This window comes from Xiphophorus couchianus, chromosome 8, assembly GCF_001444195.1.
Source record: "Xiphophorus couchianus chromosome 8, X_couchianus-1.0, whole genome shotgun sequence".
In the NCBI taxonomy this organism is placed as follows: Eukaryota; Metazoa; Chordata; class Actinopteri; order Cyprinodontiformes; family Poeciliidae; genus Xiphophorus; species Xiphophorus couchianus.
Window position 1 is genome coordinate 9994778 of NC_040235.1, and position 23819 is coordinate 10018596.

The 23819-nt window shown below is 36.3% G+C and overlaps 2 protein-coding genes across 6 annotated transcripts; one reads left to right on the top strand and one right to left on the bottom strand.

Annotated features, from left to right (window-relative positions):
• Positions 1–1638: 1638 nt before the first annotated feature.
• On the bottom strand, positions 1639–13305 carry fut7 (fucosyltransferase 7 (alpha (1,3) fucosyltransferase)). Of its 2 annotated transcripts, none has more exons than XM_028026513.1 (3): positions 13032–13305; positions 9875–10816; positions 1639–1806 (listed from the first exon to the last, which is right to left on the bottom strand). In XM_028026513.1, the coding sequence occupies exons 2-3, from the start codon at positions 10793–10795 to the stop codon at positions 1684–1686; spliced, it is 1044 nt and encodes a 347-aa protein (XP_027882314.1). In that variant the 5' UTR covers positions 10796–10816; positions 13032–13305; the 3' UTR covers positions 1639–1683. The 2 variants fall into 2 exon arrangements, with proteins under 2 accessions (XP_027882314.1, XP_027882313.1); XM_028026512.1 differs by lacking the exons at positions 9875–10816; positions 13032–13305 and adding exons at positions 4090–4470; positions 4868–5007 and having other exon boundaries at positions 1639–2757.
• A 6416-nt stretch (positions 13306–19721) lies between these two features.
• Positions 19722–23340, top strand: clic3 (chloride intracellular channel 3). 4 transcript variants are annotated; one of them, XM_028026442.1, is made up of 7 exons: positions 19722–19795; positions 19973–20071; positions 20646–20755; positions 21876–22001; positions 22092–22198; positions 22302–22477; positions 22565–23340. In XM_028026442.1, the coding sequence occupies exons 2-7, from the start codon at positions 20036–20038 to the stop codon at positions 22727–22729; spliced, it is 720 nt and encodes a 239-aa protein (XP_027882243.1). In that variant the 5' UTR covers positions 19722–19795; positions 19973–20035; the 3' UTR covers positions 22730–23340. The 4 variants fall into 4 exon arrangements, with proteins under 4 accessions (XP_027882243.1, XP_027882245.1, XP_027882244.1 ...); XM_028026444.1 differs by having other exon boundaries at positions 19740–19800; XM_028026445.1 differs by lacking the exon at positions 19722–19795 and adding an exon at positions 20450–20499 and having other exon boundaries at positions 19962–20071.
• Positions 23341–23819: the final 479 nt, after the last annotated feature.

The following is a 23819-nucleotide window of genomic DNA, read 5'->3' on the forward strand; positions in this document are numbered from 1 at the left end:
TGCAGCTGATGTTGTGCTGCATTATCCAGTCTAAGTCGAAATCTAAGTCTAAGGAACAATTGTGCAACTGTGAGATGCGTTGAGGCCATTACCAGGGTACTTATAAGGTCATAAAGCATCAATAAGCATCCTTATTTACAGAACGAAAGCAATCCTTCAGGTCATTTGGCCTATCTCTAGACTGCATAGGTAAATGTCAAAGTGGAGTCAACGTGGACTAACTCCAGCACTTCTAGTTTAAGGCTTCTTTGAAATAATATTCTATTGGTTTTGCTGTTAGGTTTGCAGTTGACAAACTGGTGAAACAGTATTCAATATGAAAGTAGAACAATCATGGAGTGGATAAACATTCTGGCTACATTTTCTGAAAAGTATCTGATTTGGTTAGATTTTGGGAAGGACGACTTTTGTGCATGACCTTAATTTTTGATGTTTTAAAGGAGCAGTTAATACCTCGCCTACAGTGAGCAACTCTTTGGACCTGCTGCTGCTGTCATATTTGCATTCTGTTTTTCTTTTTTTGCTCTATTTTTTTCTTACCACATCCATATGCTGCTGTCTGTGCTAAATACCACCGTCTCATGCGGTGAAACAGTGGTCTCTACAGGATGTAGTACTTGATATATAATTTCTTCAATAACTAAGATTATTCTAAAAATTTAAGTTGATTGCTAAACTTGCCAGCAATTGACACAAAAAAGGTAAAACACAACCACATACATAAGTACACTTTGTAAACAAATGATAATTGTATTACTTTTTTCTGGGAGTTTTTAATAGTTAGATGTTCTGGGGATGTGAAAAACTGCAGAGAGCAAGTTCCTTGTTCCTTCTAGTGAAGTCACAGTGCTTGCATAAATTAAAAAAGACCACAAGCCATGACATCCTGTCTGCTGTGGTTTCCATGCCATTTCCATCCATAGAACACTAAATGCTCAGTGGTGATCATTAAATAAATAAAATTATTAATGCAATCTGTTGGGAAAACGTTTGAAACTAGTTTACCATTTATATTTTCAGTACCTGCAATCAAGGTAATTTCATTTAGTTTGCTGCTGTACAAAAATACGTGAGCAACACGGTAGATGGCGGTTCTAACCACATTTTCTTGTGAAGATGCTGCTGTCAGACCATGAAGATGTGACGATTTGTCACTTCTGTTTTAGTTAGGGCAGTATGAAATACTGTCTGAAAATAGTATGCAAACTGATGCAGTTTTTGAGGAGTCCAAATCATTCAACATCAATCAGTAATTTAAATTGAATAAACATTAATCCCATTTGGTGCTGTTCTTAAACTTACCTGTCTGTTAATAATCAAACCATTTACAGAGTCATCACTGGACTATATTAACACCAGAGTGAATAACTGTCTTGGCCATTACATGTATAGTATCACTTCTAGTAACCAGAATCTGTGATTATATTTAGGCTTTTCTAATTCTTGCCTGAATAACTAAAAGTCTCTTCTTGCATAGCAATGTAGGTGATGATGAAAAATGTGTGCAAACTTCCTTTTTGTTTGCGAAACCTTTTTGTTTGTCAGAATGGTGTTTCTGATCTCATTTTTTTGGGACTTAGTTGTGGGTTGATAATAACAATGGAAAAGTACAAAGATTAAAGAGAAAAGAAATTTATAATCCAAATATTTATTCAGTCACCAACAAAAGAAATAAATGAAAATTCATGGTCTATATCCTTCCTTGTCCCAGGCCTCTAGATCTGAATAAACTTTGTGCAGAGGTAAACTGCTGTATTGTAAACATATTTTGCACAGCATTTCGATCCAGTCCCCATGAACTTTCACCTTCCAGTGTTTTTTCCAGTTAAAATATTCCTCATATTTCTTCCTGTCCTCTGCAAGCCTTTGAAGATACTTCCCCAGTTCTTGTACTGATAAAAACTCATCGACATGGATAAATGAATGTTCTGGAGCCACAGCTTTGTAGTCACTTATTGGGGGTCCTAGTACAACAGGTACAGCCCCTGCTCTGTAAGCATTCTGCCACAGCTTCTCAGTCACATAATCTTTTGCCAGAGAGTTCTCAAAAGCCAAGTAAAAGTAGCAGCGAGAGATTGTTGGTAAGAGGTCTTCAGAGGAGAGCGGCAATTTATTCCAGCGTCCATAAACCTTCACAGGAACCGTGGCACTGAGTTCTTTGTAGACTTGGGTTCTTCTGTGGTGGTCCATGTAGTTGCTGACCACCCAGCAGACCAAAGAGGTCTTATTTATATGGCTGTCCTCCACCAGATTACTTTCAGTCACTAAAGGTTTCAGCTCACCATAAGGTATAGTAACATCAGCATCTCTCCTGTAGGAAATGGTCATGTTGAAGATATTTGCAAACTTCTTCAAGTTTCCGTTGTGAGCAGGAGACTCCAGTGACATCCAGGCCCATCTCTGGCCTTGTGGACGTGGGAGTTCAGTTGGAAGCTGCTGGCTTCCCTGTATCAGTTCTCTGTTGTGGAACACAACAACATCAGCTGAGGGGAAAAAGGAGCGATGATCCACCAGTAAACAGTTTGGTATTTTGTACCGATCCCAGCACACATTTCCCTTTAGGGTTAACATGTCGCCAAAAGGCCAGTACCAGATGAGAATGGTCACATTCCCACTGCCTCTTGAGTAACTGAAGTAGGAGGATTTAACTCCGTTTTGCAATCCACAATACAAGATAAGTAGCAAAGCCACAATGGTGCAGAAGATGATGCCATTCTTGATAGATCGGACCTCCATCTTTTTAGCATGGTCACTTTCCTGTTATGAAAAACAATTCCAGTTTTAGATCTGAAGTGTACTGCGTCATACATCTTGCACTTAAAAAAAAGCTAATTACAACCACAAACTACAATGCTTTTGGCAAAATTAGAGACAAACACAACATAATTTGGAAGTACAAGGAAAAGCCCACATGCTTTTCAAAATTTTTGAAAAATAAAGATCTGAACTGAGCTGTCAGTATTTGTATTCAGCCTTTCTGATTTAGTATTTTGTACTTTTTTCTTTACCTATTATTACTCTTATTTTAACATTATACATATGTTTTTCTTGTATTATTTTTCTTTTTTTTCTTTTCATCAACTTATTTTATTTTCATTTTGGTGTAGCACTTTGGTGCAGTTTTAAATTAGATTCTTTCATGAATATTTGAGAAATCGTTAAAGGTGCATTTCTATTGGCACATTGTGTACTAACCAGTTAATGTTTGGTTCAGTTGTACCACAAAAGTTTTTCCTTTACATGGTTTGTTACTCAGCATTGTGGAGATGATATGAGTGAGCAGCAGCTGTGGTCACCTCTCCGCTGGTGTTTGCAGCGACACTCAGCAATGGAGAACATCAAGGTTCTGGTTCTGATGGACTCAAGCCCAGATATTTCATTTTTTCTTATAGAAATTCTTTGCTGGCCCAAGTATAATGACAAAGACTCAGATCTGCTGATTATTTCACTACAAATGTAATTACATTGTGACACTTAATTTTTTAAAATGTGGAACCTTTTGGCTTTAGATAATGTCAAAAGATGTAAACCGATAGCCACACCTGAAATATATATACATACATACACACACACACATATGCATATATAAAGATACACATATAAGGTGCATATATAAGGAAATATAAAATTCACATCTCAAGCTAATGTTATGTAGTGCCAGTGTTTCACACTGTCTATCACATAAAATACCCACAAAATACATTGTTTGTAATTTTAACATGACAAAATGTTAAAATGTTCATTATCAGTAACCATGAATACATTTGGAATGGCAGTGTGTATACTTTACCCAACATATTGCAATTTTTCATCATTTTTTGTCCATGCAAAATGAATTTAATTCCCCAATCTGTCCAGCTAAATCCAATATAATATGCATAATCATGAAGCCTAGAGAATGTTTACATTTGAATTCAATTCAGAATTTTTACCACTATTACTCGGCTCCTGTCTAACCACTGCAAACCACTGAAGTTAGAAAATATGCAGTAGTTAGAATATATGTTCAAAAGACCCTAAAAAGACGTTAAAGGTAACAGAAATATGCGTAAGCTATGTGAAAAGTGAGACCTCATTAATAACTCTTACCTGTGTGGATTGTTGATTTCTCATCTAGTGAAGATCCTTTCGCCTTTAGACGATGTAAGAAAAGAGCCAAGCAGATGAGTGCAGTAGTTGTAGTTGGTGAAACAGGAAATGAGTCAAAACCAGCTCCTGCTGAGCCACAGGAATACATTGTCCTAAATGTTTAGAAAATGTCCTGCATGAGACACTTTCACATAGGTCAAAAGTTTTCTGTATGTCTGTGAATGAGTTTTACCATATGCTTAAACAAGCTAAGTCTAATCATTGTTCTATTCTTACTGATAAACATGTGAAAGAGTTGCTTCTTGTAGCCATAATAAAGTACTGTAGTTCTCAAATTTTTCCGTCTGTCCACCATCCAGGTCCGTTTACCAGTTCTGGGTCCTGACCATAACCATCCATCCATCCATCCATCGTCTGTTCACCCTTGTCCCTAATGGGGTCGGGAGGGTTGCTGGTGCCTATCTCCAGCTACGTTCCAGGCGGGAGGCGGGGTACACCCTGGACAGGTCGCCAGTCTGTCGCAGGGCAACACAGAGACATACAGGACAAACAACCATTCACACACATCACACACCCCTAGGGAGAATTTAGATAGACCAATTAACCTAACAGACATGTTTTTGGACTGTGGGAGGAAGCCGGAGTACCCGGAGAGAACCCACGCATGCACAGGGAGAACATGCAAACTCCATGCAGAAAGACCCCGGCCGGGAATCGAACCCAGGACCTTCTTGCTGCAAGGCAACAGTGCTACCAACTGCGCCACTGTGCAGCCCACCTGACCATAACCCCTCAGTGTTATTACCTTGAGAAATAATGAGATTTGGTTACGTATATAACAGGCTTTAGTTCAAATGTTACAAGTCGTACAAATGGAACAGATACAGAGGGACGTTCACTGTACAACACTGGGCTTCACCTTAAGGATGCCACCAAGTGAAGTAAAGATTGTAGTGCAAGTTTTGCTTTTATTCTTCTCCTCATTCTGTACCCTCCCTAGAGTGTAGTGTAAACCAGTTTCATTTTGTTTTTGTGTGACTGTTACCAGTCTTATGTGTTATGTGTGCGTGTAAACATATAAAAGATAGAGGAAAAACACAAAGTCATTTTATTCATACCCAAAGAAAAAGATGGGTTTGGTTTGTACTGTTCATTTTGTAAAAAAAAAAAAGAACAGTTAGGTGTCTCACTAAAGCCTCAGGGATTTTAGTGAGGGTCCCTGTAGGGACTTATATTATAATAATGCTATAATGTTATAATGTTATAATGTTAATAATGTTATAATGTGGAACCATTTAAAAAAGGCTCTTACACATGGCCAGGTGAAATGAATTGGATTCAAATGGCTGAAGTAAGATTCCTTGGTAGGGTTTGGAGATGGAAGGTAAAAGAGGGTGAGGAGCTCTGTTATCATTTTGGAACCGGTCATCCTTGAAGTGATGGGAAGCCCACCTTTTTCCAGAGGTCACAAAGCAAACCTCTCGACTTTGTGCATCCTTGGATTTCAATAGAAGTTCCAGCTAGACCAGCAAAATGAGAGAAGAAAAACCACCTTGACTGCCTGTCCTTGCCTGCTACAACATTTAACCAAGTAAAACAAGGGTTATGAATATAGTAGAAACTTATGATACTGTGAGCTAAAATTTGCATGAAAATACATGCTTATCTTTTTAAGTAGTCGATCTTAACAAGGTTTCAGTTGATTTTACATCTGGTTTGCTTAGTCTCAATATAATTTTTCAATAAAGCAGCAAATGCATAGAAACAGAAGAAGCCTTTGACTTCTAATCGATTAGCTCCACCTACTGGTGGAAATAGAGATAGTAGTTTGTAACGTCTTTGGCCACATCACCAAGACTGTATCATAATATATATTTGTTCTCTTTTTATATACCTTCTTCTAAACAGCGCAACATTGTTATTATTATAGTTATTTTAGTTAATTTCCTCACTCAACACAAATTCTGGTCAACAACACTATGACTTTTGCAGAATCGGGTTTCAACACTTTCAAAAATAAAAGAACATGTCAGCTAAAGAAAACCTTAAAAATTTTCACTTTCATTGTTGAGCAACTTGGAGCTTCATTACCATGAGTAAAAACACATGTACTGGAGAGCCAAAGTGCCACACAACGTATGAATTGTAAGTTAATAATTTATGTATATAATTGCAAATGAATTTAGCAAGTAAATAAAAAAATATGTGTGGTTTCAGTCAGTTAACTTTGCTAATAATTAAATTAACAATTAAAATGAAACTAAAGAAGCCCACATTTTAAAACATATGTGTAAAACCCATCCTCCATCCACTATCCTATTATACCTGGTGAAGTTGGAGTCCCTTGCAGGGCATGTGCAAAATTCATTATTTTGAATTAGATTGGAAACAACATCCAATATTTTATTATCTCTTTCATTATTATGGTCCCTGAGCAGCAATGTGTCATAAAATATTGCTGTAGCTTGTCAAAAATGGCAAATAAAATCTGGAACTAAGACAATATTACCTGAAAAGTAAGTTTATAGTGTGTTGAAATTATGAAACAAGGATGGAAAATAATATGAAAAAGCATATGTGTTTTGTAAATTTAATAAATATTTATCAATATTTCTTTATAGTTATTTATACATTTGCTTTGCATTTATTTGAGTTTATTAATAGCTCATTTAAATAATTAATGGATGCTTAATTTTATTAATCAAATTATGGTTGTATGAACTTCAACACTTCTGCATGTTTTTGTATCAGGACAGATAAATATGCCAATATTCTGCTGAAAAATTGCATTTATATATGATGCACATGTGAAGCCCTCTGATTCTGGTGGTTAAAGTTAGCTGCTACGCCCCTCTTCATGCCAGCTGCATTCAAAACAAAACATTCTACGCTGGGTTCATTCTCCATCAGTGGAGCTTTTATGCACAACTCTGAAGATGCTTTAAAGTCTCTTTTTACAGTTTTACTTACTGTTAAAGGATTCCTCACTTTTGTGTTGTCACTGTGTATGTTCAGTTGGTTAAGTGACTTCTGCTTTGTGTGAGCAACTGTTCTGTTTTATAATTTGGTTTTACCTTCATGTTTATGACAGTGGTGTAACTCTTTAGGCTTTCACATCATTTGAAAAATAGATGCTGGTCTATCTTGGGTGTGGTTTGCCTTTGTTTATTGTTTGTTGTGGTCTTATTCTAGCTTCATTAAAGTTGCAGTTTCCGCTCTCTTTCCTGGAACCTCTTTGGTGTCAGTATAACTTCTCCTTGAAGAAATTAATATGTTTTTATTTAGCATATTGTAATTTGAACTCATTTGGGACAAAAATCAAAATGAGTGAAACTGCTACAATAGTTAGTAAAGTTATAGCATGACTAGAGCTTTTGCTTTTCAGCAATAATGGTTTTCTTGTTAGTTCCCAATAACCAACTAATAACTGCTTTGAATTACCCATTTTATGCATAATGCAGCTTTTAAATTTATTAAAAATGATCTTTTTCATTTCTCTCACATTTAGAAATAATTATGGTGATCCTGACTATAGAACCTAGAGTTTTTTTTAAAAATCCAATTCAATGTCAGACACTAACAAAAATAAAATAAAATAAAGAGTTAATGTTTTATACAATATGTGAACATACAAATATTCACATACTGGAGAGGCTGCACAGTTTTAGGTTGCTTGATATCTGAGGGAATACAATTGTGCATTGAAGTTTAAATCTACAGAGTTGAATTCAGCCACACAGAGTTCTTAAAGGTTATTAATTAATCTAACACTTGCTAACATATTATTACATATTAAACATATTAACATATTCAACTTCAAAGGTTTAATATGAACATAGATATTTTATTTTGTAAACATATGATAAAACATAGCTGCAGGTCGCAGGCCATAGCAGCTTCTGCTTCTTGCATGAGTAAGCAACCCAAGAATGTAACCTCGACTATTATTGCTTAAGATTTTAATGTCTTTACTTGTGGAAAGTGTTGAAAGTCATAGCTGTGAGCTCAGCAAGTACGGTAAACTGAATTAACACATACACTCATCTTTTTTTTTCTTGTTTCTATATTTAACAGGATGTGATCAGATCACAAGTATCTCATGTTATCTCTGTCCCATGACTCTGGCAGTTCAATTCTGTTTGTACCAGTAGACACAAAAAATACATGAAGTCACATCAAAGGTAACACATCCAAACTTTTATAATTGAGCCAAGTTATTTTTGCAAACGAAAATGTAAGAAAAATAATAATGAGTAATTTACAAAATATAAATATACTTCTGAAATCTAAGTCTTTTAACCCATTTTGGATTTTCTGTCAAATAGATTTTTTTATTTTCATTTTATTATAAAGTAATCCTTTTTATATTGGATTACTGTTTCAGCTTTTTCCAAAAATAAAAAATCATGGGTTAATCATCCATCTGGGTTTTTATGGCTCTTGTGACAGAGTCAGGCTCCTGGATCATGATGATAATCATGACATTTGATGATGACGGTGTTGTAATATAACTTTTGATGATGACAGACATGTTTTGTGTGTCAGGTAAATGCTGCTTTACTCTGTGAAATAGACAGTTGTTTCAGTCTGACACTGAACAACTAAAGTAACTTTGCCAAACCACTAACTATAACTGTGAGACAAATGATTAAATAAAGTTTTAATTTTGACCTTTGGCATACAAAGCCTCCTCTGCCCCCTGTCTACTTCAGATAATTAGAAGGAATCTACGATTTAGCCAAAATGCTCTTACAGCAGCTTTCTCCAGATTCTTGCTGTACTGTAAAATCCCCCTTTACCTGATTACACTTATTATTGTCTGCAGCTGTACAGGTTCAGTCTTTCATATGCAGGATATCCAAATTTGGTAGTATTTCTTCTTTATTAGCTGGTTTCCGTCACATCAAAGTCTTTGATGTTTATGATCAAGTCTTGCATGGCAGCTCCTTTAGTGAGTTCACTGAAGAATCAGAAAAGAGAAACTGATTTTTCACTTGGTGCTTTTCAGCTCTACGCCACACACTATCTTCACCATTTTGTGTAAAATCTTGTCAATGTTCCTGTTCCTAGTTTCTTTTTCTCCACATGACACAGACTGAAGTGAGACTAACTTAGACATACTTTAGTTGGGTTTTTGCAAGTATCAGCAATTTGACTCTGCTTGGTTCCCAAGGAGGAAGTCATTCTCCTTGAGTTGACATCAGTATAGTGCAGGGCTAAACTGTTGATTATGTTTTGGATTAATTAATTAATAATTGGATAGAAAAAGGTGCTTAACAGGAGATTATTATTATTATTCCTTTGTTATTTTTATAGCGTTTGAACCAAGCAAAGCTAAAACTATGACAGTTCTCGGCCAAATATATTTACAAAGGTTATTTTTTACCTTTAATGCAAAATGTAGACACAGTGATACATACAGTATATTTTTGAGTTAATTTCTGTTTGTCCAGCAAATGGCATTTTTGAGTTTGTATACTGTTAGTATATATTAGCTGATGATTATTTTAAAGATCAGTTCATCTTGATTACTTGGATTAATCATTTCAGCTCTGATAAAAGTTCAAAGTTTTTAAATATATGCTATTGCAGTTTCTACTCATAAGTGCAAATTGAAAGCAACATATGTTGTAAACAGATCAAACACAGCCACACTGTCTCAAAGTTAGGTGTTATGAGCTTTCTCCCAGGCCTCTAGATCTGAATAAACTTTGTGCTGAGGTAAACTGTTGTACGGTAAACATATCTTGCACAGCCTTTCCCTCCAGTCTGTATACACTTTCACCTTCCAGTGTTTTTTCCAGTTAAAATATTCCTCATATTTCTTCCTGTCCTCTGCAAGCCTTTGAAGATACTTCCCCAGTTCTTGTACTGATAAAAACTCATCGACATGGATAAATGAATGTTCTGGAGCCACAGCTTTGTAGTCACTTATTGGGGGTCCTAGTACAACAGGTACAGCCCCTGCTCTGTAAGCATTCTGCCACAGCTTCTCAGTCACATAATCTTTTGCCAGAGAGTTCTCAAAAGCCAAGTAAAAGTAGCAGCGAGAGATTGTTGGTAAGAGGTCTTCAGAGGAGAGCGGCAATTTATTCCAGCGTCCATAAACCTTCACAGGAACCGTGGCACTGAGTTCTTTGTAGACTTGGGTTCTTCTGTGGTGGTTCCTGTAGTTGCTGACCACCCAGCAGACCAAAGAGGTCTTATTTATATGGCTGTCCTCCACCAGGTTACTTTCAGTCACTAAAGGTAGCAGTTCACCAAAGGGTATGGTCACATCAGCATCTCTCCTGTAGGAAATGGTCATGTTGAAGATATTTGCAAATTTCTTTAAGTTTCCGTTGTGAGCAGGAGACTCCAGTGACATCCAGGCCCATCTCTGGCCTTGTGGACGTGGGAGTTCGGTTGGAAGCTGCTGGCTTCCCTGTATCAGTTCTCTGTTGTGGAACACAACAACATCAGCTGAGGGGAAAAAGGAGCGCTGATCCACCAGTAAACAGTTTGGTATTTTGAATAGATCCCAGCACACATTTCCCTTTAGACTGTACGAGCGTCCAAATGGCCACTTCCACAGCAGGATGGTCACGTTTCCAGTGTTTTTCCAGTAATTGTAGGTGTTTGCGTCCCACCATCCATTGTGAAGACACAGCAATAAACCACTCAAAATGCAGACGACAAGTCCTCTCTTCACGGAACACCATTTCATCGTTTTAGTGTAAAGTTTCCCCTGTTAATAAAAAAGAAATGAAACTGGTTATTATAGGTTTGACAATGTTCTGATTTACTTGAGATTTGCTCTTGCAAATTGAAATATTGTTAATTTCCAGATATTTCTATTAATCTCATGTTCTTTTGATGAGAAGATACTGTAAATATAATTCAATAAGAGTTGGACAGGAGACGTGCAGGTGCTGTGTGGCCCCCGCACTTCCTCTGCTATTTCAATACTGAAGACAGGCACCATACTCCCTGCAACTCTGGCATGGAGTAAGCTAGACGCCTAAGTAAGTAAGTCTATGTCTAAAGTCTATTAAAATTGCAAATTAACTAGCGAAGAGTTTTGATCTCAATTTGACAGAACAACTTTAGGATGAATTAAAGACTATAAACCAGACCAGATTAATATATTTAGTTTCAAAATGTCTAACCAGCAACGTGCAAACCCAAGCATCAAAGGTGTCACTGATTCTGCAAAGGTGTCACTTGGCTGCAAGTTCACAGCTCCACCTACCACCTACTTAGTAGTATGTGTTGTACCTAAATGCAGGTTATATCTCTATGTTTCAGTAACATATAATCTAAACTAAGAGTCTTTGTGGTTGAACTGACCTGCAAAGAAATGTGTGCATGTCAGGGTGCTTACATTCCAGAGCTGCAGTCTGCCATATACGGAGATGGGCACACACAAGAGGCGATTAAATATAATGATGCCAAATATGGGAAATTGTTTGTGTGCTGCGTCCACACCTATGAAGACGCAGAGTGACTGTGGGAGGAGTGGATGAGGGAGGGGGGACTCTTAATGGCTCCAGATAGGTCTGTGAATGTGGCTTGTTTAATAAATATGTTTATTTACCTCAGACTATCAAACAGAGTCTTCACTGCACAGGCATAACGTAGACAGTGCAACCCCAAGTTCATACTCTTCAGACATTTAACTTAAATTGAAACAGTTTTATTCAAACTAACTGTAACTCTAAGAGCTCCCCCATTTTGTATTTGTCCTCAAAAGTTAACATTTTAAATATTCAGAGTCATCTAAAATGGGAATATATTTTCACGTTTTCACCAATACATGGCCTGTCACTCAATTATGGTTGAACTTATTTGAATGCATTGAAATACACATTATTTCCTTTATTCTCTTGATGTATCAACTTACATTTATTAGCTTGCAGATTTAAATTGCTTCCTTTAAACCAGCTAAACTGTTTTGTCGGTTCTGGTTCTTTTCCACAGCTGAGACTATAGGAGAGACCGCGCATTTATTTTAATTTTAGTTATGAATACAATATTAAGTGCCTCTCTGGAGACACAATCTTGTCTCTGATGAAGACAATAGTATACAATATTTGGTACATTAATATTTTAACTGTATGATCGTTGCTTCAGTTCCGCTTTTTTTTGAATGTCAATTTGAAAACACCCCTTCCAGTTGCATACAATAAGATTTACTGATGTACAGTTTTCCTTTGTTAAAATTTTATTCCGGACAAGAGGACAATTACTGTTGCATGCTTGTCCTTCAAGCAAACTTAGACTATTGTTGGATATTTTTACCTAAACACTGGGTCAAAATTCTGACTTATTTTCTTAGGATTAGACAAGACACTAAAAGAAGCATTGTCATCTTCACAGGTGGCCATCTTTAGACAACAACCAGACATAATCGAATTTCTACCACAAGATGAAATAAATGGTTTGATTGCAACCTTAAATATATTTATTTTAATCTCAACAATACTATTTTTGTAATCCATGTATTTTGTCAGGTCATCTAACAAACCAATGACAAACTAAGTACCGTACATCACTCAATTCTGCCCCAACCCCCATCCCAAATGTAATATATTTGAACATTTTACGCAAAAGCATAAAATGTCACAGAAGATTGCTGCTGTATTTCCTTTTTTCTGTAAAAGATGAAGTGTGTTCTTTCCTTAGCATGAATTGTAAAACTGACTCAGAACAGGATGTGGTAAAAGATTTACTTTCTCAAGTCTAAAAGCTGATAATCTAACATTTCACATGTACATTTTATAAACACGTCACGAACAACATTAGTTCCACGTGTAAACTTATGCTACTTGTCCCATGTTGTCAAAATAAAATAGAAATAAGAAAAAAAGATGAATATGAGGAAACAACAAACTTCATCAGACATCCTGCACTGACCAAAATCACACACAAAAGAGAGAACTTCACAAGCTTCAACCACCTACCTGATAAGAAGCGGACTGGTAGTAGTCGTCAGTCGACACCAAACCCAGTTCGTGGTTACTGTTGGTTGTGAAACACCACAGAGCTTCAGCTGCATAAATACCACCACCCTTTTAAGGAAGCTGAGGAGCAGTGATGTCTTCTTTGAGTCACTTGTGACACCTCAATACGTCTACATCTTTATCAATTTTTTCTTTGTAACGACAGCAATTTCTGTTCAGATGTTTTCGATAACAGCCATCTTCCTTGTGAGAGCAGACGTTTTCAGCATGTGTCTGTAGTAATGCAGAAAGAGGAAGTGTAAAATGTGATCTACAGGAGAGATCACATTTACACATGGGGCACTTAAATGAGTCTTTCAGAGAACTTTCATTCCCTTTATCAGTTGTCTTTGGCATTAGATTTTGTGAACCCCTAAGTCTACTGTAGTCTCATTTTCCTCAAGTGGACTTTGCAGTTGTTTGGAAATTTAAAATATTAACTGACGCAGTCTTTCAAGAGAGATCTCTGTTGATTTCTATTAAAAATAAGCTTTCAGAAGCTCAGCAGGCAGCGGTCTTCATTGTCTTACACTTATCTTTATAATAAATTTCACAAGGTGACAACATGGCCACATGAGCAGACACAGGAAAGTGAATATGGATACCTTACATATACATACTGTGCTGCTCCTAAGTTCAAATAGATTTACTATGGACATGAATGTCGTTGATAGAACTATATTCATATTGATACATCCATTATCTGTACTTGCTTATTCTTCCAGAGACTTAGGGATGGCGTTTTTGGGTGGATCAAGGAGGTCACAAAAAACTTAGAACTTACTTGCCTTGGTTAAGGTTAGTGTTTCTAATTCAGCATTAAAAAAGACTGGACCAAAATAGCTGCCATTGGGATTTGGTTTAATGCAGTTTAAATCAGTTCAAAATCAACCATATCAACCACAAATCCATGTCAACAAGAATTATTATAATCTGACTAAATAAGGCAATACTATTTGGAAAACCCAAAAATGAACTTGGGCAAAAATATATTTCGAGCGTTTTATTTATTCTGCGGAATAGATTTACCGGAAATAGGTGTGTGTGAGAAAAGGAACAGGAGTTAAATTTACTTTCGTATGCAAGGAAATAGGCACTGCCAACCGAAACAGGATGTAAAGTAACCACAAACTTGAACAAGGAAGCACAACATAAAAGCCCTAAACAACTGAATTAGGGTAAGTAACAAAAATACAAACATGAACATAAACTGAACTAAAAAATATATGTCATACAAAAAGCGGCATGAGGGCTCTTAATAGCAATCTGCAGAATATTCAGACTGTCAGAGCTTTACAGTTTATTTAAGATATGTTAAATATCCCTCACCCATCAAAGCTTTCTGTCAAATAATACTAAAACCTTCCCAATAAAAAACAAAAATGTAAAAGGGTTATTCAGTTAATATTTGGGGAAACAAACATTAACTGCAACAGCATAAATTATTTATGCTGCTGCAGATACACAACTGCTGCTAGCTTCAAAAATTGTACAATTATGATCACGCTGACAAGGTAACTTCGTCTTTGTGTCTAATGATATTTGCCGAAGTATAATTTATATAAATAACCATTGACTGGATAAAACTGAGACGTTAGCAATGAGGGAAAATAATGGACCCAACAAGACTTTCTGTATTTGTGCAACCTGCTCAATATTTGAAATACCTTCACATTTACTAGCCCAAAGATGATCATCTGAAACTTTGCCATGCTTTGGTAGTTGCCTTAATATTAAAGAGCCGCTAGGTGGAGACATTTTTCTCCAGAGTTTTCTGCATGAAAAAGTGAAACCACGTATTCTGAGTGGGGAAGTCGTGCATCTTCTGGTGAATCCAAAGATTTTCTCTTTGAACCGTCAGGACGGTGTGTAATACAAAATTAAAACAAATTAACATATTTATTTGTGCCTTTTTTAACATCTCTATTTTTCAATTATTACCACAAATAACTTACAGAAAAAACATGCAAACTACCGAACTGGGCACTTTCAGAAATGTGCACATAGCATGGTAAGTTTTATCTTCTTCTGTTTTTTTTTTTAAACCTGTCTAACTCTGACCTGCATGCCTGTTCCTGCTAGACTTCCTGTGTCTTGTTTTTTTCTTCTGTCGCTCAATGCCGTTTTTTGACCCATCGCTTACATTTCTCAGCATTTGTTGCTTTTTACCTTTTTTTAATGACTTGTTATACTCTTCCTTGTCTAAGTTAAAGCTGCAATATAGAACCTTTATAATTTTTTTTTTTTTACATATTTATTGAAACTGTAAGTATGTTGTGACAGTGTAATATGAGACATAATATGTGAAAAAAATTAGTTCCACTGCCTTCTTCCAGTGCTTACTAGAAACAACCAATCAGAGTCAGGAGGCGGGGTTTGCACTGTCAATCACTTTCCCTGTGGCGCTGCGCTGCCCCCGGGTCTCTTGCCCTCTTGCTCTTAGCTATGCTGCAGCTAGGAGAGCCTGTTGTGAATACTCATGCTAGCTAGCATGGCTGCCGATGATAGCGGATAAACTGTTTTCTAGTAATGGTAAGATTTTTCTCAACTATTAGCACATTGAGCAATGAACACATGAAGTTGATTGACAGCGCTAAGACCCGCCTCCAGGCTCTGGCTAGTTCTTTTGGGCCAGGAGAGGTGCATTTCTTTAGACAGCAGTAGTCCCTCTGGAAGGCGGTGGGGGAGATTCATCTTTTTATAGATTATCTGTCTCATAACATACTGTTATGACATGCTGACAGTTTTAACAAATATATAAAAAACATATTTTTTTAAAATAAAAATGACATACTGCAGTTTTAAGTGTTTAAACCACATGGCATTTGCTGCCTGATCCTGGAAATGTTTTGAGTCATATGCTATAAACCTTTTATTTTCAAGACACATTACAAATATTTTCGTGAATGCTACAAAAACTTAAATATGTACTCTGACACCAGAGCACAAAAAAACCAAACATTTTTTAACAACATTTGTAAAGAAATAACCAAAATAACATTTGAGAATAACACATAACTACGGAACCAGTAAGGGAACATTAAAAGAAAAACTAAACAAATACATTTCTCGTACATACCAGAGACTTTCTGGTGCGTACCAGATAGTATCTTGTGCACACAAGATAGTATACAGCTTGGACGAGATAGTATGTGCTGCACACGAGTCTGGTGCTCACCAGAAAGTATCTGGTGTCACGAGAAAGGTACCTTCATTATTCTTTGAGGGGTTCTGTACATAGCGGCATCTAGAAAGATTCTTCCAGTAGTAGATCCAAATGTGACAAGTGAGTTCCCCTACACTGGATATTAGAAAAACATGTGTGGGTCACCTAAAGAGGAGAGCTGTGAACCAGAAATTTTACAATACCAAGTGGAAAATCTCCTCCAACCCAATCTGTGACTGCTGAAAGTGAAATAATAGTTGCTTTAACAAAGTATTAGTCAAACAGAATGCATACAAGTGTAACCAGATATTTGCAACTTATAAATAATTTTCACCATAACATATTTCTGTGCTTTGTGTTTGAATTGTACAGGATATATATCTCAACAGAATTGGAAAAAGATTTTAAATAGTTTATTAATGTCTGTTTTCAATACATCACAAAAATAGCATTTTAAAGTGACATGAATACACATGTGAGGGCCTCTTAAACCATTCATTTCTTTGCATAAATTATTATAACTTTGTAGTTGTTCAACTCTTTATAAGTCTTTCTGACTGGTTTTGTTTCAGTATTGCTGTAGGAGGTCCTTTGGTTCCTTCAAAATTTGACTGGACCGAAAGAGTGAAACAGTTCATTGCCTCTTTTAGTTACATATTGAGTATTGCACCATCTGTTGTTGCAAGAACCAAAACCTTTCCTCTGATACTTTTGCAACCCCAGCAAACATGTAGAGATTTATTTCCCTATAGCCTTGTCTTGTTCTTAACTGCGTTTTAAGTTAATCTGTTTTTGTTACAGCAGTGATAACATTTTAAGGAAATAAATTTCTTGAATGACTTTCTCCTCACTCTTTATTTTATTGATTTTTTTTTACACCCGTTTTATTTTATTTGTACTCATAATATGGAAACCTTCATTAGCTGTTCTGATACAGTATGTCAACAACTCTCTTGTTGTATTAATTGCATATCATTATTAGATTGAGATTAATGTTTTCAAAGTTTGTTGCATAATTTCTCGTTTTATTTATTCCAGTATTATTTGGATTGAAAAATTATTCACACCTCTTGAACAAGAAACTTCTGAAGCTCTTATGGAATTTCTAAAACTTTCTAGTCAAGTCTAGTTAAAGTTTATTTATGTAGCACATTTACAACAATCTCAGCTGACCAAAGAGCTTCACAATAATTACAGAAAATTATTGTGAAGCACTAATTCACAAATAATAAGAAAAAATATTTTTTTATTATTTTATTAATAAGAAATTAATAAAATTATTTTCTTATTAATTTTATAATAAAACATGAAAAATTAGAAAATATACTCAAAACTCTTTTAATGGTTTGCTTCATTAATGTTTGCCTGTTGGTCAAAAAATAAATAAAAAATTTCTAGTGTGGATGGTGAATTAGAATATTTTTGTATCTTAATGAAAAACTTCAGTGTGTTAAACGTTTAGTTGTGCATCCCATAAAAAAAAGCAAAAATGAAAGAAATTACTGAGACAGGAGCTGGGAATGTGGATCATTGTTAGAATATTCTAATGACATAAAAAAAAAAACAACTAACAAAAATCATAGGAACAGGGCAAGCATGGTGATGAGAGGAGAACACAGGAAAGTGACAGGAGAAGATGAAAGAATCCAGCCAGGAGTGACTAAGAATGAGAGGCTTAAATACTAGGGAGGTTGAACGCTGAACAAAAGACCTGGGCTGATGAGCTATCTGACTGCAGGTGTGAGTGGAAGAAGCAGGAGGGAGACAAGGGCAGTCTCGGTACTGTGGTGAGGAAAACCAGACTGAATGACATCAAAACAGTTGGTCATAGTTATGTAACTATTTAACTGTTGAAATAATGATGCATACTGAACAAATAGGCTCTTTGAGATCAACATGTTTTCAAAAACATTGAGGCTGCGGTTGATTTCTCCCCTCAGAGATATTTTGGGCTTCTTCATTAAGAATGAAAAGCAGGAAGTGTTTTGCTGTGTTTCATTCAGGGACAGCACCTTTCTGAAAGATCTGAAACAAAAACACACATTTTCTTTTACAGAAACCTGCAGAGTTTGTTCCTTCAACGTGTGAATTCCTTAGCTCAAAGTCACTGATGAATGACAACTGCTCACGAACACACCCTTTTCACTAGTGACACCTGTGCGGCTTAAAGTATACCTACTGTGAACTTCCTGATTTTTTTTATCGCCCTAAATCAATCTTCTTAGCTTACATCCATGCTTTTCTTTGTGTCGCTTTACTTTTTTGTTTTTTTTTTAACACATTTTCAGCCAGCTTTAAAGGATCAAAGCTGACAGTATAAAAAATCAACAAAGTAGAATGAAGAAACAGAGCCACAAAAAACAGCAAGGAGATACAGAAAGAGAGAGAAAAAGAGAGGAGGAGACAGCAAACACAAACACAGCTCCAGCTTTGGTGCTTTTATCCAAAACATTAAAAAAGTGTTGTTGTGAAGGAGTCATTCGCAATGCCTTGCAAAAGTGTTCATATCTTTTGTTTTTCCCCATTTTGTCACACTGTAACCACAAACTACTTTTTTTGGAAAACAATGCTGATTGTCTATAAATCTTACATAATTTTTTAAACCTTTAAGTGGCCACAATTGTAAGGCATGCACCTTTATGAGCTGAGCTGTAGAATCAAGTATGTTAGCTGCACCCTTGAAAAACTGGTCAGATTTTCTCCACTACTGACCAAATCCAAAAGAAACAAGAAACCCGTTGAAAGAAAGTCTAGTCCCATTTGTTTTGCTCATATTAGACCAAAAAGTATCAAGCCAAAATGGGAAACACTATGTGTGGCCATGAACTGACAACACACATCACCTTGAAACATAGTGGTGGCAGCATCAAGCTTTGGGAGAGCCTCTTTTCAATAGGAGCAGGAAAGTTGGATGCAGCTGATGGGACGAATAACAGTTTGCAGCTAAACCATCTTTTTAAAAAGTGATAAAAATAAAAAAATATATATACTTCCTCTTCCCTCCTCTTCACAACTATTCACATATTATTTTGGAGTATCACAAAAATATTCGTGGCGTTTTAACTTGCTTGTAACATAGCTACATTTGAAAAACCTCATCAGGTATGAATAGGAAATTAACTTTTGGAAGCTACTTTAGTGTTCATGCACATACTGGCCTCCAAATCTGTATAACTATTACATCTGGACCCCTCAAACTACCTAAAGGAGTTCTAAATTTCAAGTTCATTAACGTCCAGTGGTACCATGACACTTGAAGCAGATCTTTTAGGTCTTCTGATTGGCAGTCATGTTGGGACTAAAGACACTTAAAAAGTCAGAAACCAATGTTTCAAGACTGTGCTAGAATAAGCGCACTATGATTTTTTTCCAGAGTGTGTGCTGCAAGGCAGGTTCAACAGATCCTGATATGCTGGTCCAACTAGTAAAGCCAGTGGGGGGCGTAGCCTGACTTAAAGTTTGAGGGGTGTGGTCAGACAAGAACAAAAATAATAATAATAGCAGCAATAGGTGCAGTGAACACTGGAAGGAGGAGGTGAAGAGGCAACACATAATACCGGTAAAGTGAGTTTAAAGTAATGTTTTTGTATCTTTTACAGGCTGTGTAGGAACAACTTGCCTGAACTCACCTTACTACCAGTTTTTCAAGAACCATGAAAGTAGATGAGCGCGCATGTGTCAGCCGAAGGATTACCGCATCTTTACAATCAGTTTTGCCTTATCTTTGCGTGAACAGAAACAAGCCATCGTGAGAAAGCAACAGAAATAATTTGACGCTATCAGACAAAGAGAAAGAAAAATGGCTGAGACTCCAAAGATTGAGCTCTTCGTGAAGGTAAGATCAAGAAACTTATATTAACCTACTTTTTTACTAACACATAAGGTTGAAATATTATAATTGAGTCTGTAGAATGTTGGCTTGAAAGTTTTTTTCCTTTAAGAAGCTGCAAACTTGTTGTCGACTTAACAAGCCAGCAGGTTTTATGCCAAGTCAATCATTTTTAGTCATGAAAGTTGACTTTGTCATTGAAGGCAAGATCTCAGAGAGGTACTCTGTTATATTTTTACCCATTTCAAGGTGGTTAGTTAATTGATTGGATTCAGATATGTCACTGTATGCTACAGCAGAGATAACAAGTTTAATTCAAACAACTAATTGTTTAATGAAGGGTATCAGAAGCCCTAATTCTCCATTTTAAATTTGCATTCATAGCTGTCTCAATCTGTCAGAGGAGATCAGGATTGATGAGGATGCCTGTACTGGTATCTATAATTTATTCAGACACATTACAGATCTGGCTTTGGTATCCATGTTGCAGTATGCTAAAAAATACCAGTCATCCTGTCATTTTAGGGTACACCCTTCACATCTCCATGAGATCTGGTTATGGTTTCCTGTCTGTATGCAGGCCAGCGATGATGCTGAAAGTGTTGGAAACTGCCCTTTCTGTCAGAGACTCTTCATGATCCTTTGGCTGAAGGGGATCAATTTCACCCTGACCACTGTTGACATGAGGAGGTAAGGTCAGATAAGCTCATTCTTTGTTTGGGGTTTGCTGGAGTCGCCACCTGACTGACATCACACAACATTATTTCTCAGGGATGTCATTGAAAACACTGTAATACATAATCTGTCTTTGTGGTGCATTTTAGAGAAATATTTCTTTTTTTTTAAAGATTTGTCATGGCACCAGTGGCCATTACTTGAGGTATTTAGATAGGAAATAGGCAGAGAGAAGTGGGGAAGACATGAAGGAAAGGTCCCATGGTTCAGAATTGAACCCCAGATGGCTACGTTGAGGTCTAATAGCTTGTGTATAAGGGGTGCCCATTCTACCTTCACACCCCAGAGAAATATTTCTGACTGCAGGGATAATGACTAAGACAAAGCCGTCTTAAGACCCAATAAACTACAAATATTTTCAGTGAATCAAAAGCCTAAGTAGCAAAAATAGACAGTTCTCACAAGCTTTTTCTTAAAAACATGTACATCAGACATCTGTTGTTTAAACTTTGGAATCCTGGAACAATTTAGGCCAAAGTTGTAAAACTATAGTCCTCAAGGGCACGTTCCCAAAGCTTTTAGGTGTGTCTCTCTCCTGAAACACACCTTGATCTAATCATTAGGTCATTAGATAGATTCTGTAGAACTTGACTGTTTGATCAAGAGGCAATTTTGATCAATCCAATGCACCTTTTATTAAGGTGCATTGGATTGGTTGTGGGATTCTGGCCCTTACATGACTTCAGTTTGACACTTCTGATTAAGATAGACACTTTGCACAATTGCCCAACTATACTAAAATAAAGCTGTGTTTAGCTGAGTAAGCGAATAGATTACCTTTGCCATGTTGAAATTCTGACTTCTTGACTAGAACGCTATTATCTAGAGTCTGATGTCAAACACAGCTCAGCGTTCTAGTAACTGAAAGGCAACATCAGTTATTGATGATGCCATCATTGCATTTACTCCATTGTGAGTAAATGCAATGATGGTCATGTATCTTTTGATTTTGGACTTTTCAGTTTTTATTGAATGAAATGCAAGTTTTGTTCAGGTAATTTTCTTAAGTAAATTTAGATATATTTCAGTTTCTAGCTGTATTGCTAATTCTTTTCTGGTTCTTGTCCTGTTGCAGGGCACCTGATGTGCTGAAAGATTTGGCTCCTGGATCTCAGCCTCCTTTCCTCATCTACAATGATGAAGTCAAAACAGACACTAACAAGATTGAGGAGTTCCTGGAGGAGAAACTTGCCCCACCAAAGTAAGTAAAGTGATATATAATCGATATTTTTTTTATGGCAACATTAAGTAACTATCAAAATTTGTAACCATACTTTGTAAAAAATTACAGCTACACAAAACTCGGCTGCCGCTACAAAGAGTCCAACACCTCTGGACAGGACATCTTCAGAAAATTTTCAGCATACATTAAAAATCCCAATCCTGGGTTAAATAGCAGTAAGAAAAATTCCCAGACGTTCTAACATACATTCTGAAAAAATGGCCTCCTGGTGTCAAAGCTTTCAGAAAACTTTACAAAGGTCTGTTTCTTGTCTTCCAGTGCTTGAGAAACAGTTTCTGTCAACTCTGGTTAAGCTGAGCATGTATCTTGACACTCCACTCCCCCACGAACTGGATCAGAACCCAAATATCGCAGAGTCTACACGCCTCTACCTCGATGGTGACTCCTTCACCTTGGCAGACTGCAACTTACTTCCCAAACTCAACATCATAAAGGTGAAAAAAAACTCACATGAGCATTGCTTGTAGTAAAATAAAAAAAGTATCACCATAGCAAATCTTTTCTCGTGGTTCTCCCATTAGGTGGTGTGTAAGGAGTACCGTAACTTTGACATCCCCAGGGAGCTGAAAGGACTGACACGTTACCTGGATAACGCCTACAAACAAGAACAGTTTCGCTACACCTGCCCAAATGAGTCAGAGATCCTCATTGCCTACAAATCTGTGGCCAAGTACCTGACCAAATAGACCAGGAGGGAAACTATCAGGGTTGTTTTGTTTTTTGTATTTATCTGCTTTATTTGAAACTCTCATTTATCCTTTGTGCTGACAGGTTTATCTGTATGTAACTAAATTGCTAAGTTGTGCGTGTGCTTGAATAGGATCTCTCTTGTAACTGTTACCAACATAAATCTGTAAAATGGCCTCTAGTGTCAGTAAAGAAGAAGCAAAACTGTTTCATAACAATGCATTTGCACATAAAAAGAGATATTTGCAACATAAGGTTTATATTTGCATATTTAACAGGTTACTGCAAATATCAAAGATTTTGTTCATACTAAAAGTGCTGTGCTATTTGGTCTTCTTCAGTCTTTGTAAGGTGCAGGACTGCTTTATGCATCTTTAAACGTACATGCCAAAGCCTGATGGTTTACAGGTATATTGTTGCTGTGTTTCATAAATCAGTATTTTGCATTCAGTTAAATAGTCACAAATAAAAAAAGAATGAGTCAGTTCTGTATTTCAGTGTCGTCTCTAAGCTATGTTTACTTATGATATAATCTGTAATTGAATGAAGTGTGGTAACATAAAAAATATTGTATTTTGTTCAATATTAAAGGCTGCATTATATAAAGAAATCATGGTGTTGATGGATTCATTTGTTGAATGTTGTGTGACCCCCCCAAAAAATCTAAGAATACTATTTTGGAATACATTAAATAGCTGTCAAGTTCATTTTTGATCTTCAAACTCATAAAAATGATGCAAATGTGTGCATGCCTATTGTTTGCATTACCAGTTCAGTATTTCATAGCATTCAAGCTTAATTTGATTGTTATGTGACATATTGGAACATAACTTTACCATAAATGATCATTCCATGCAACTGATAGCAAAATGATGGTTCTAACATCCAATGGAGAATCTCTACCAAGACTTTAATTGTTGTTCACAATCACTTCTTGTGCTTTATTATTTAACTGAGCCTGTGGCTTGCACATCAGACCTTTCAGATGTTTTTAATATTATTTTTCCATTTCAAATTTTTTGCACCGTTTTGTGTTGGAATTTCATATTAAATCTAAAAAATAAATAATAGAAAAAATACATCAAAGTT

Bases quoted from the DNA above. Each gene is read 5' to 3' on its own strand.
- fut7 (XM_028026512.1), bottom strand. From the start codon at position 4,113: ATGAGAAATCAACAATCCACACAG. The intron at 2,758-4,089 runs GTAAGAGTTATT...TTTTCATAACAG, and splicing joins GAAATCAACAATCCACACAG to GAAAGTGACCATGCTAAAAA.
- clic3 (XM_028026442.1), top strand. From the start codon at position 20,036: ATGGCTGAGACTCCAAAGATTGAGCTCTTCGTGAAG. The intron at 22,002-22,091 runs GTAAGTAAAGTG...AAAAAATTACAG, and splicing joins GAGAAACTTGCCCCACCAAA to CTACACAAAACTCGGCTGCC. The intron at 22,478-22,564 runs GTGAAAAAAAAC...TTCTCCCATTAG, and splicing joins CCAAACTCAACATCATAAAG to GTGGTGTGTAAGGAGTACCG.